At 36.7% G+C, this 13013-nt stretch overlaps 1 protein-coding gene across 7 annotated transcripts in view; it reads left to right on the top strand.

The window, feature by feature from the left end:
- LOC147493442 (OVARIAN TUMOR DOMAIN-containing deubiquitinating enzyme 4-like) overlaps positions 1–12563 on the top strand; it is a 34870-nt gene extending 22307 nt beyond the window's left edge. For 3 of the 7 annotated variants that reach the window (XM_086566840.1, XM_086566837.1, XM_086566843.1), the window contains exons 4-6: positions 318–431; positions 1608–1769; positions 12255–12563. In XM_086566840.1, the coding sequence (XP_086422966.1) occupies positions 318–431; positions 1608–1769; positions 12255–12273 (295 nt within the window). In that variant the 3' untranslated portion in view covers positions 12274–12563. Of the gene's footprint in view, positions 1–317; positions 432–1607; positions 1770–4040; positions 4380–12254 lie in introns of those variants that run through there. The other 4 variants (XM_086566842.1, XM_086566838.1, XM_086566841.1 and 1 more) reach the window with 3 other exon arrangements.
- The last annotated feature ends 450 nt before the right edge of the window (positions 12564–13013 follow it).

A 13013-nucleotide genomic window follows, 5' to 3' on the forward strand; every position in this document is an offset into this window, starting at 1 on the left:
ATCCCGAACGTCTAAGTGCGGGTCGCGCTCTATCCACATCATATCTGGGCGCGACTCGCGCAATATACACAGAAATCAGAATACAGCTTTCTACACAAATTTGGATATGGCCAGCCTATATGAGGATGTCGATCTATGTTGGAAACATCATTTTGGACCAATAAAAACTATAGTGTGCACATTGTCCAGAGATGAATATGTGCTTCTATGAGCCAAGTATCTCTGAGTCCTTTGATCTAAGGTTGTTTATTGAGCTTGAGTCACATACCTGGCAGGCCTGGTGCCCAAAGGCAATGTGTGAAATAAAACCTTTACAGGTCGTCTATCTGCAGGTTTCTTGAAGGTGAATTTGATGCATATGTTATGCAGATGAGACAAGCTCATATTTGGGGAGGAGAACCTGAGTTGCTGATGTCCTCACATGTGTTGCAGTAAGTCTTGTATTCTCCAATGGTCTTAATCTCTTTTTAAACAATTGGATATGGGCTACTTGTTATTATTTCCGATTTGATGATCTCATAATTTGATAATTGCTTGAGAGCGTATTAAAATTTTCTTGTCTTGCTTTACTTTACTTTCTTTTCGCAAAAAACTAAAGAAGTTCTTAATCGGGTGCATTATTAATAGTTAATAGCATATTGTAGTTGATTTTACTTTAAGGTTGAATACACTGATGTGCAACCCTTTACAGTTTACATCACCTGATATAGTATCAACTTCCGTATGTGTTTTGCGGTACATGTGACGAAGGCAATAAACAAATACATCCTTCAGGTCCATAGGAGAAAGAGAAACAGAAGTTTTTTTTTTTGTATTGGTTAAGCCTTCTACAATTGTACGATTCCCATCTGTCATAGTATTTTTTGATAAGGCTTGGTTTCGCTGAGGAAAGTTGATAAAAAAGAAATGTTGGTGTTAAAAAGAAGGGAAAAAATTGCCTGAATTGAATCTTGGATTTTAAAATAGTCCGGACACCAAATGAATACAATTGTTTCTTGTGAAAAATATTGTCTGCCACAAACTGCGCGCACTGGAGGTCCATTGGTTGTTATCGAGGACTGGATGTTACCCTGGATAATCCAATTACATAACAGTTTGGGAGTGTTGAGTGTTAACAGTACACACCCACACACACCCTCTTCTTTATTAATTGTCGGGTGTTAACATAAAGACAAAACTAAAGAATAAAAGGAGTTATTGTTCATTGATATTTTCTGAAAATGAGAACTGTTTTTTTTATTAAAAGTTTATTACTGAAGTTTTAGATCATACCTAATTGAGTAAGATTCACCACCAAAAGAGTGGACTCGTGTTTAAAGATCATAATCATTTTGCTTTAAGATTTGATTTAATAAATTGTAAGATATATATTTTTTTCGATAAACAATTGTAAGATATAGAATTCTGCAATTTGTGCACATACAAGTTGGTACTGGGTATTCAATAAAGGGATGCCAGGTAGTGAGGTACGGTACCTGGTTGTTAAGGTTGTCAGCTTAATTGTGTCCCTTATAATTGTAGGTTTGAGCTTTCTTTCTGTATATGTAGCTTCATTGGTTTTATTTTAAAAGTCTTCGGATGTTACATTATTCAACTTTTGTTTGCAGGATGCCTATCACTGTCTATATGAGGGACAATATCTCTGGAAACCTCAAGATTATAGCTGAATATGGGAAGGAATATGGGAAGGAAAATCCTATTCGTGTTCTTTATCATGGTTATGGCCACTACGATGCACTGCAAAGTCCTGGTGGAACGCAACTCAACTCGTAAGATCTCTGTTATCTTTTGCTGGTTATGCTAATTTTTGATAGTCGGATGTGTGATTGCCTAAATTTTGCTGGTTATGCTAATTTTTGATAGTCGGATGTGTGATTGCCTAAAGGAGGGGGGTGGGGTTTGGTATTTATGAGTTATAGATAGGTGAAACAAAAATTCAGAAATTACATGCTCTACAAGAGGTCTGCTAGCTAAACATCAAGTAGCCACTTTAAAGTAGTTAATTCAAGATGAGCCCTTGTCCAAACTCCAAATCATACTTAGATAACAAAATATTTGCGTGTATAGTCTTTCCAGATGCACTAGAGGAGTAAACATCCTATTTTTGCATCTGGCACATTGATGCCTGAGCATAAATTTTGATGTGGACATGCTATATGTGATTGTATTTAGCCATTCCATCCGCGTATACTTTTCTTCTATTAACTACCTTGCCAAAATCACTGTACAAGAGAGGTGACAAGCATTAGAAAGGGTTTTAGCAGCTACATTTTTATGATATAATTTTGATTCAAGATATATCCTTGTCAAAACCACAACTTTTGACTAATATTTTTGCAATTCTAACCTTGGCATAATGAACAAGGGCTTTTGTTAGAACACCGTCTTGTAGAAAGCTGTATATAGTTTTTCATGTATAGAGCGAATGACGGCCTCGGGCATTACCGATGTCCAAGAGGCTAGAGCGCCGAATTCGCCGTCTCATGTACAAACAGAGTGACCATTCTCGTGTTTCTCAAGTCACTAACTGTTTTGTTTATTTGTTTGTATCCTCTATATAAACAATTGTAACTTCTTTAGAATTCAATCAAGTAAATATAGAACTAAATTGAATTGAATCCTCTGGTTCTACATGGTATCAAAGCCAAACCATTGAAATCCACTGCGTATTACAACCATTAATCAAACCATCATTGAATCCTTGAATCTCAAACCCAATTTTTTTTTCCCCAAACCTAAACCTAAAACCCAAATTTTTTTTTTTTTTTTTTCTGCAATGGCTGAATCTGACAACAATTCTTCAAACGTCATACATCATCACTACACCCCACAAGACAACTCCGCATTCCCAAAAACTATTTTATTAGATGAATCCAACTATACCATATGCGCTCCTCTCATGCGGATGCATATTGGAGCAAGGGGAAAGATTGGTTTTTTGACTGGCGCAAAGGTTGAACCGGATATGACTTCGCCTGAATATGAAGCTTGGGCAACAAATAATTAAAAAGTGAAAAGTTGGCTTATTGATTCTATGGAGATTTATCTTATGAATCGATATATTCGTCTTCCTACTGCGAAAGACATTTGGGAGGCTGTGGAGAAGACCTTTTATGATGACTCTGATGAAACTCGAATTTTTGAATTGAATACGAAGTGCTTTGAAGCGAAGCAGAATGGGAGACCTATTCCTTCCTATTATAACGAATTGGTGGCCATGTTCCAGGAGATTGATCAAAGGGTGACATCCCAGAATAACAATATTGCAGCTGTAGTTCATGAGAAGTCAACAATGACTAGATTGTGGATTCATATGTTTTTGCGTGGACTAGATTCGGAGTATGATCAGGTGCGTGGAGAGATTCTTCGCAAGGAACTTAAATTTTCCTTGGAGCAAAGCTATGCTTACATTCGCAAGGTGCAATCGGAGAAACAAGCTATGGGGCGCTCTGTATCAACTGAATCCTCTGTCTTGGATGTTCATAGCAAGACCATTACTCCACCCGGTTTCTCTGGTCCTTCATGCCACCCTAAAGGTAAATCCAATCCTTATGCAGATAAAAAGTGCAGTGTTTGTGGAGAATTGGGTCATAACAAGGAGAGATGTTATGAAGTGATTAGTTATCCTGATTGGTGGGACTTCGCAAAGAGGCCACGAAAGAATATAAGCAAGGCTGTCATTGCTAATGTTGTGCATGGCCATCCAGGCCATGCTTCGGCTAATGTAACTCAATCAGGTATGAATGGTAAGGTTATTTCGAATAGTACATGGATAATTGATTCAGGTGCATCTGACCATATGACAAATGACCCTAGCCTTGTGAAAAGTCTTAGAGATTCACCTCAAACTGCTGTTTCTACTGCAGATGGTACTCTACCTCCGGTTAGCAGAGAAGGTTCTATTGTGTTATCTAAAACCCTCACTCTTGAATCTATCTTAGTTGTTCCATCCCTTGCTTATAACCTATTGTTTGTTTGTCAAATCATTCTAGTACTTGCATGTACTGTGACATTCTATCCATCCTTCTGTGTTTTTTTAGGACATTCTGACTCGACAAGTCCTTGGTTATGGTGTTAGAAGGGGAAAACTGTACTATCTGGACTTGACAGAAACTGGAGAGAAACAGAAGAATTCTCTGGGGCAAGCTAATCAGGTCAATAAGGTCGAGAATGCAAAAGAAGTTGTGTGGTTATGGCATCGTTGGTTAGGTCATCTTTTGTTTAGTTATCTTAAGAGGCTGCAACCTCAGTTATTTTCAGTTGTTAGTGATTCTGAGTTTCATTGTGACATTTGTGAACTGGCCAAGAGCCACCGTATTTCATATTCACCAAGTATTAATAGATATCCTGTTCCTTTTATGAAAATTCACTCTGATGTTTGGGGTCCTGCCAAAGTTTCTTCTTTTTCTGGAGTTCGTTATTATGTGACCTTTATTGATGATTGCACTCGCATGACTTGGGTGTCATTACTGAAACACAAAAGTGATGTATATGGGATGTTTACTATTTTTTACAAAATGGTGGCGACACAATATCAACAATTTATTAGGGTCTTTCAGTCTGATAATGGTGGCAAATTTGTGAATGGCCTCATGTCTGAATTTTGTCGGTCAATTGGAATTCGTCATCAAACCTCCAATTCTGGTACCCTCCAACAAAATGGTTTAGCAGAACGGAAGAACATGCAGTTGTTGGAAGTTGTTCGTGCTTCCTTGTTTGGCATGAATGTACCTCGATCCTATTGGGGTGAAGCAGTGAAATCAGCAGCCTATGTTATAAACCGTACTCCCTCACGGGTAATTGAGTTCCAGAATCCTTATTAGAAACTCCATACACTTTTGTCCATCCCATCCATGCCTAACTTGGACCCTCGGGTGTTTGGATGTACAACTTATGTCCATATCCCACAACCAGAACGAAGTAAATTTGATCCTCGTGCGAAAAAGTGTATTTTTGTCGATTATGCCAAGTTTCAGAAAAGGTAGGTGTTATGATCCAATTACGGACAAGATGTATATATCTCTTGATGTCTCATTCCATGAATCCGACTCGTATTACTCAGGGGGAGTTTCCCAGTCTTCCCTTCAGGGGGAGAGTGATGGTGAAGGGAATCCTGATGTCTTTGGGGAATTGGAACACTTGGAGGAACAATTTGAAGTTCCTGAAGTAGAAATTGATCCTGTAGCAGTAGAGATGGAAGCACATGATCCGGATGTATCTGAAACTGTAGTACACGACATTTCCCCTTCTACATCAATAACTGAAGATCTCGATCAGAATGATCCGCCTCAGGTACCTCCTATAACCGTTAATGAATTTGTTGGGTTAGAAAGTCTTGAACCTAGACAATCACAAAGAGCTAGTAAGGGAGTTCCTAAGAAATAATATGAACCACACATCAAAGCCAATGCCAAATATCTTATAGCTAACTCTATGTCTAACCATAGCCTTTCTGAGTCACATGCACTTGTCATAAATCAATTATCTACTATATCTATTCCTAGTAACGTGCAGGATGCTTTGAAAGATAAAAAATGGAAGAAAGCAATGAATGAAGAATTGGAAGCCCTTCAAAAGAATGTAACATGGGAGGTAGTTGATATGCCTGTTGGAATGAAGATTGTTGGATGTCATTGGGTGTTTACTGTGAAGCTTAATGCAGATGGACACAGCGTTATGGAATTGATTATGAGGAGACTTTCGCACCTGTGGCGAAAATCAATACGGTATGAATTTTAATTTTGCTTGCAGCAAATAAAGATTGGCCCTTACACCAGCTTGATGTGAAGAATGCATTCCTAAATAGGAATTTGGAGGAAAAAGTATACATGGATATGCCTCCAGGTGTGAAGAACCATCCCAAAGATGTTGGGAAGGTGTGTAAACTGAAGAAGGCTTTGTATTGCCTGAAATAGTCTCCAAGAGCTTGGTTTGGAAGACTTACACAGTCAATGAGAGTTTTTGGGTACAAACAGAGCAATTCTGACCATACCTTGTTTATCAAACACAAGTGTCACACCCCGAATTTCGACAGAATTCGGGAAAACAATATTTGTTCCCGACTCTTCGATCTTCGAGCTGTGACGCACTCTCAACTCCCAAAAACCCATAAACAGTTTAAATATGCGGATAATTAAAAACCAATAAAAATTTTAAACTTAAACAAAAGTCATCTTCATTACAAAAATTTACAAATAAGATTAGGTTACAAATCTCTTTTTAATAACTCTTTATTTAAATACAACTGAAAATATAAAACAACATTTGTCTCAACTAAAAATCTATTACACCTTAAGGAAAAACAAAACATATCTTGAATGTGACGCTAATGCAAACCACAAGCAGTAACCAACCTTCTTCAACATGAAACCTATCAAGACTTATCAACTATGTTCATTTAATGAACACACCCGATAAGCAAACATGCAAATCGGGTCAGCATTATAAAAATGCTGGTGTGAGTAGCTCTAAAATACAACATATACTTAAACATATATATACACAATCCATAAGGCAGTTAGTTCCTCCACCGAGGCGCCTTAACTTCCCACAACTAATACAACATTCTTAACTACAATAAGTAAGGCAGGTAGTTCCTCCACTGAGGCACCTTAACTTCCCACTAACCACACAACCAACCATACGCATAATAAAAAGGCATTTAGTTCCTCCACAAGGCGCCTTAAGTTTTAACTAAACTAATAACCAGCCAAACATATTCTATACTTACCGTATTTCATGCTCAATTACAGAGTGGGTCGTCTCTGCACAAGTAATTAGTTTGACCCACCTTTATGCAAAACTATATATAATCCTTTATTTATTTTTAACCAACATATTACCATAATTATATTAATTAAGGCTTTCTTTGCGTGTCCCTAAAATCATGTCGTATCTATGTCTTACCTAGTTTCCCTGGTTACCACAATCGCTTTCCAACGCCGAACATGTACATCCACATGCCTCCTCTTACATAATGAACCACTCCATGCGTAACTACCCTGAGCGGGATGCCGCACACCAGGTAACCCTCACACGAAAGCCATTATGTAAGTACTGCCATTATACGACATAAAATATCGCGCATCTCGTTCTAATTTTGCGAATGGAATAATCAAACCATTATTCGGCTACGCCAGAAGGGCCATTCAGATTTATTGAAACGCCAGAAGGGCCAATCACATTACTTACGCCAAAAGGGCCATTCAGATTTACTGAAACGCCAGAAGGGCCAAATCACATGAGTTGTGGTAGCTAGGTTCTAGGATTTTTGTTACGTAATTTATTCAAGTGTCATACATCTACGACTCATAATAATTCCACTATATCACGTGCAGGTCAAATACCTTATTGTACTAAGCCACAATATTTAGAAATATCTCAATTATATCTCATAACCACTTTCATTCTTTCACGTGCCAATATATTATTGCACTACGCCACCTCCTGTGGGAAATATCCACAAATACTATACTACCTCCTAATAGCATCCCACATATAAAATAATGGAGCATTTATACATTTATTTCTCTAAAAAAATTGCATTTAATATATATATATATCCCAACATATTATATAGGGTCACAATTGCTTCAAACATATCGCATAACATTTTTATAGCGTTTTAGGAATATTATATCTCCTAAAGTTTCTATCTCGTCACGTGTCAAAAATACACAACCTCAACGTCAAATCTATATTAGATACTGACAAAAAAGTTTATACAAGTGTCACCCACATCCTACCATCGGATTGGTCCATAAATTCAATCTATAACATTTTTGGAAAAAGTCAACAGTCAACGGGTCAACAGTCAACCCAACAGTCAACGATCCTAATCGGTGGTCATCTCACCTGGTCCTCACCCAAACCCATATTTAAAAAGAGTTCAAACCCTGGTCCTAAGCGACTGGGCTAAACTGACCCGGTTTAACCCGGCCCACAAACTGATTTGGCTCAACTTGAAAATTTCAAAACTAAATAGGTCTCATACGATCCATTTCAAATTTTTAGGGACCAGCCCACCTAAACATGTTAACCTGGCCCAAAACAAAAGACTAAAAAGAATTGGCCCAATAACAAAACTGATGTGATCTGGCCCAAAGTGACCAAACTGGTGTGGTCCGGCCCAACTCAAATGAAACCCAACCAAAGCATCAAGAGCAGTGGTCGATCCCCTTCTTCTTCTCCAGCGCTCCAACCTAATTTCTGGCCACCCAAAAGCCTTCACACACCACCCAAAACTAACCAACCGAAATTGGTTAGGGTGAAAAACCCCAAAACTTTAATTCCTCAAGAAACCCCAGATTCTCAGTTTTCGAAATCGCTCTCCAATCACAGATCCGACCGCCATTAACGTTCTTGAAGCTTTCAACTCTTACCTCTTTTACAACCCTCACACACCCTACCTTACCCCACTACAACCACTCATCCATCCACCAACACAAACAACCATCAAACAGTTCAAACTATTTTACTGGAGTGTTTGGGTGAGCCGCCATTAATGGTTTCTCCGAGCTTTGACAGCCCTTTCCAGCACCCATTCGACAGCCCTTATTCCAACCTCAATACCCAAACTCAAATCAACAAAGTAAAAGTCATAAAGACAAGGGTTCAAATAAAAAAGGTCCGGTCAGGCGACGCCATTAACGCCCCTTCAGAGCTTGAACAACTCCCTAACGATGTACCACCACAACCCCACCAGATAACAGTTCAAAACAACAAACAGAAAGAGTTTAAAGGAAACACAGGCCGAAATCTTGCTGTGGGGCTTGCACCGCCATTAACAACTTCTCGAAGCTTCGACAGTTCAGTAAAAATTTCCGATATTCAACAAAGTTTAATAAATACGACACGCACAACGTCGAATAAAACAGGATAATGAACAGTATCAATAGGCAGTATACACCGATACCGAAAAACTATAAATCCGGTGAAATAGCAAAAATGGCTACTCACTTGTATTAACAGCTCCTACGAATTCCTCCTAGTCCGAGTCGTCGCGCTCTAACGCTCGAGCAAACAAGACGCCTCCATTTTTATTATTTTTTTTTATTATCTAAGAACCCTATTCTCTAGAACAATGTGATTATATACTTGGGTTTGAAACCAAAGCCCAATACAGACTTGGGCCCAGAAATCAGGCCCGCGTATCCCAAATCCAATCCAACGAATTTTAACTAAATAATTAAATTAATTAAATAATAAATAAATATGTATTTTAAATACGGGCGTTACAACAAGGATGGTAAGATTACAACTCTAATTGTGTATGTTGATGACATGATCGTTATAAGGGATGCTCTGAAGGAAATAAATGAATTGCAGAAGTATTTGTCAGAAGAATTTGAAATGAAGGATCTAGAACAACTGAAGTATTTTCTGGGTATTGAAGCTGCAAGGTCTAAAAAGGGGATTTCACTCTCACAGAGGAAGTATGTCCTAGATTTGCTTGCTGAAACAGGAATGTTAGATTGCAAACCAATGGAGACACCCCACTGAGATGAATCATGGACTCGCCATTCATCCTGATCAAGTTCCTACTGATAAAAGAAGGTATCAGCGTCTTGTAGGAAGGTTAATTTATCTCTCTCATACTATACCTGATTTTGCTTATGCTGTGAGTGTGGTTAGTCAGTTTATGCATTGTCCTAGTGAAGAACATATAGATGCAGTCTCTCGTATCTTGAAGTATTTGAAGATGGCACCTGTCAAAGGTTTACTGTTTAGAAAGTATGATGTATTAGATATTGTCGAATACACAAATGCAGATTGGGCTGGTGATAAAACTGATAGACGTTCTACATCAGGATATTTCACTTTTGTCGGTGGAAATCTTGTAACTTGGCGTAGTAAGAAGCAGAAAGTTGTTGCCAGATTGAGTGCAGAAGCTGAATTTCGAGGTATGGCACAGGGAGTATGTGAATTGTTATGGATCCGTACTATCTTGATGGAATTGGGCTTCAAGCTTTAAAAGCCTATGGATTTACATTGTGATAATCAAGCTGCCATTCAAATTGCGCATAACCCAGTTCAGCATGATCGAACAAAGCATGTGGAGGTTGATCGTCATTTTATTAAAGAAAATCTTGACAGGAAGGTTATTCGTTTTCCGTTCGTAACCTCAAAGGAGCAATTAGCTGATGTTCTTACCAAAGGTGTATCTCACAAGGTGTTTGACAGCTCAGTTGACAAGTTGGGCATGATTGACATCTATGCACCAACTTGAGGGGGAGTGTAAAGTTGTATATAGTTTTTCATGTATAGAGCGCGACCTGCACTCAAGATAAAGCCTGATGGAACGCGACCTGCGCCTCAGGCATTACCGATGTCCAAGCTAGCTAGAGCCGACCAAGACTCGTCTCTCCAAGATAAACGACCAGCGCCTCGCGGTTTCTCAAGTCACCGTCTGTTTTGTTTCTTTGTTTGTAACATCTTTAGAATTCAATCAAGTAAATATAGAACTGAATTGAATTGAATCCTCTGGTTCTACACGTCTTAGTATATATTTGACTAGAAATTGTCCGTGACTTTGTCACACCGTTTAATTTGGTAATCTAAGTTGGTATCTCATTTTAAATGCTAACTTATACAAATATGGTAATTTAATTTGATGTACGATTCCTATTTAAATTGTTTTGGCTTCTTTCAGTTGTCTTGTTCAAATGATTGTGTTCAATTTGAATGTTTGAACAAAACATTGCATAATTAATTGTCAGTCATGTTTGTTTCAATTATCTAATAAAATTCAAATTTGTAAAGCTACCAATTATCAAATGATTATGTGCTTCAATTGCAACTGTTTTTTATGTGTGTTCGAAAGAACCAATGGATTAAAAGGAGTTTCATGTATGTGCTTCCTAAAACCCAAACTGTGCATTAGCTCATCGACATTACTCTAATTTTGTTCCTAGCTAACATAATTTATAAAAATTATCTTTACCTTTGACATTTTATGTTAAATTTTGAAGAAAACTTCATATTATCTTCTATATTAATTAAGTTGTTAATTTCTTGACCCTTTCAATCCGCTATTCAAATTTGATTAATATATTGTTTGAATTTATCGAAATCAATGGACAGTTTATGTGAATTACTATAGTATAAAGGAAAAGAAAAGGCTCTTACGTGAAATCTTAAATTTGGGATAGAAGAGAGATTTTATTTCCTTTAATAGTTGCAACTTAGCACAATTATAGGGTCGTTATTAATTATGAATTTGTATCCTAATTAAACTTGGATTGTTTTATCCCATTTTGAATCCTCAGATTTTGGAGTCCTAAATTATTTGTATACATATCTTGAGGCATTAAATTAGATCTAAGCTATAAGTTAACTTTGGAAGTTTCAATTAGGGCCACTACTTATTAACACTCAAATTCCTCAAGATCAGTCTTCTTTATTATGTTAGATTGATTGTATGTTAGCCACATCTCTATTCGTAAAGTACACCATAATTAACCTGACCTTTTAAATTAGACCAACCTTTTATCTACCACTAAATACTCTTGATTATATATAAAAATAAATTATTCAATGCTTTTAAAAAGGACTACTCCGTCATTTGAATTTTTATTTCCATTTATACCCTTAAGTTATAACACACTCACAAAGGAGTTTTGTGTAAATTCAGGTAAAAAACCAAGTGTACATGTACGCCTATATTTATTAGTCATATAAATGAAGACTTTTATTACCATGCATAAATATATTCATCCTTTCCTTTTCGGTCTCTCTCTCAATAAATGAAAAAAAAAATCATATTATCTCATGCCTCTTGAAATATTCGGAATCAACAACTTTCTCTTCTCTGTCTCTTAAATTAAAAAAAAACTCTCGAATCACTTAACCTCAACAAACAATTTATAAACGTATTGAGTCATCACTTTCAAAGTTACTTAGTTATTTCCCTATATGTATGTGATACTAAATTACTTTACAATATACTCATGATATATATGTCTGTATTGAGAGAAGAATACGATTGATGCCCGGAAAGCGTATTTTAATACATGCACAGACCGTTTTTTCATACCGACCATTTTAGCTTTTCCCATAAGCGAACTTTTCAAATATAATGACTACCTTGTTGGGTCTGTCTTGGTGCAATCTCATACATTTGATGGATCAAAATATGGTTTTTGTCATTTCGTATGTATTCTCTGTTGGTATATGATGTTCAATATTGAGGGTTCAAATTTGCATATTTTTAAGACACCCTCACCTTGCTCTTATGAAATCTATTGGTATTTTAGCAGGAACATGAGAAGATGAACTGATGGTTGGATGGGGAAGATTGCTAGATTTAGCATCTGCTAATGGGACTACAAATTATAACATAATGGATTCTTCTTGGGGTTATGTACTTGTGTTTATCGCCACAACTAACGTCATCATAGTTAATACTTGTTCCCCATTTCTTCATAATTTTATTTCATAATACCGCCAAACAATGCTCCTATATAAAACTGTAATGTCGTGCTTTCCTTTCTCTACATTGCATGTTGACTAACACGTGGTGAAATGATGAGAAGTGTTATTCCAAACCACTTCTTATGTTGGTTCACCTTGGTGTGATTTATGGTTTCTGAGTCATCCAAGGCCTAAAATTTCGAAGTCGGACAATATTTCAATTCGTGTATCCTAAAAATCGATACATTTCAGAAATATCAGATATATATATATATATATATATATATATATATATATATATATATATATATATATATATTTTTTTTGTTGACTGGTCAAAATTATTTTGTGTAGGTTGATATATCAAAAAATATCGTATATATGACTGATATATACCAATACATATTGGAAACACTAATAAAAAATAGACCAAAGATAGGTCAAAGTCAACAAAGTCAATAATATATATCGGATATGTCGGTCGATATGTATCGATATCTTGAAAAATCTGATATATATCAATTCAAAATTATGTCAATATATCCATCTCATATATAAAAATACTAGCCATTTTGCTCGGCCATGCCGGGATTGTTACATTT

Source organism: Coptis chinensis, chromosome 6 (genome assembly GCF_015680905.1).
Source record: "Coptis chinensis isolate HL-2020 chromosome 6, ASM1568090v1, whole genome shotgun sequence".
Taxonomy (NCBI): Eukaryota; Viridiplantae; Streptophyta; class Magnoliopsida; order Ranunculales; family Ranunculaceae; genus Coptis; species Coptis chinensis.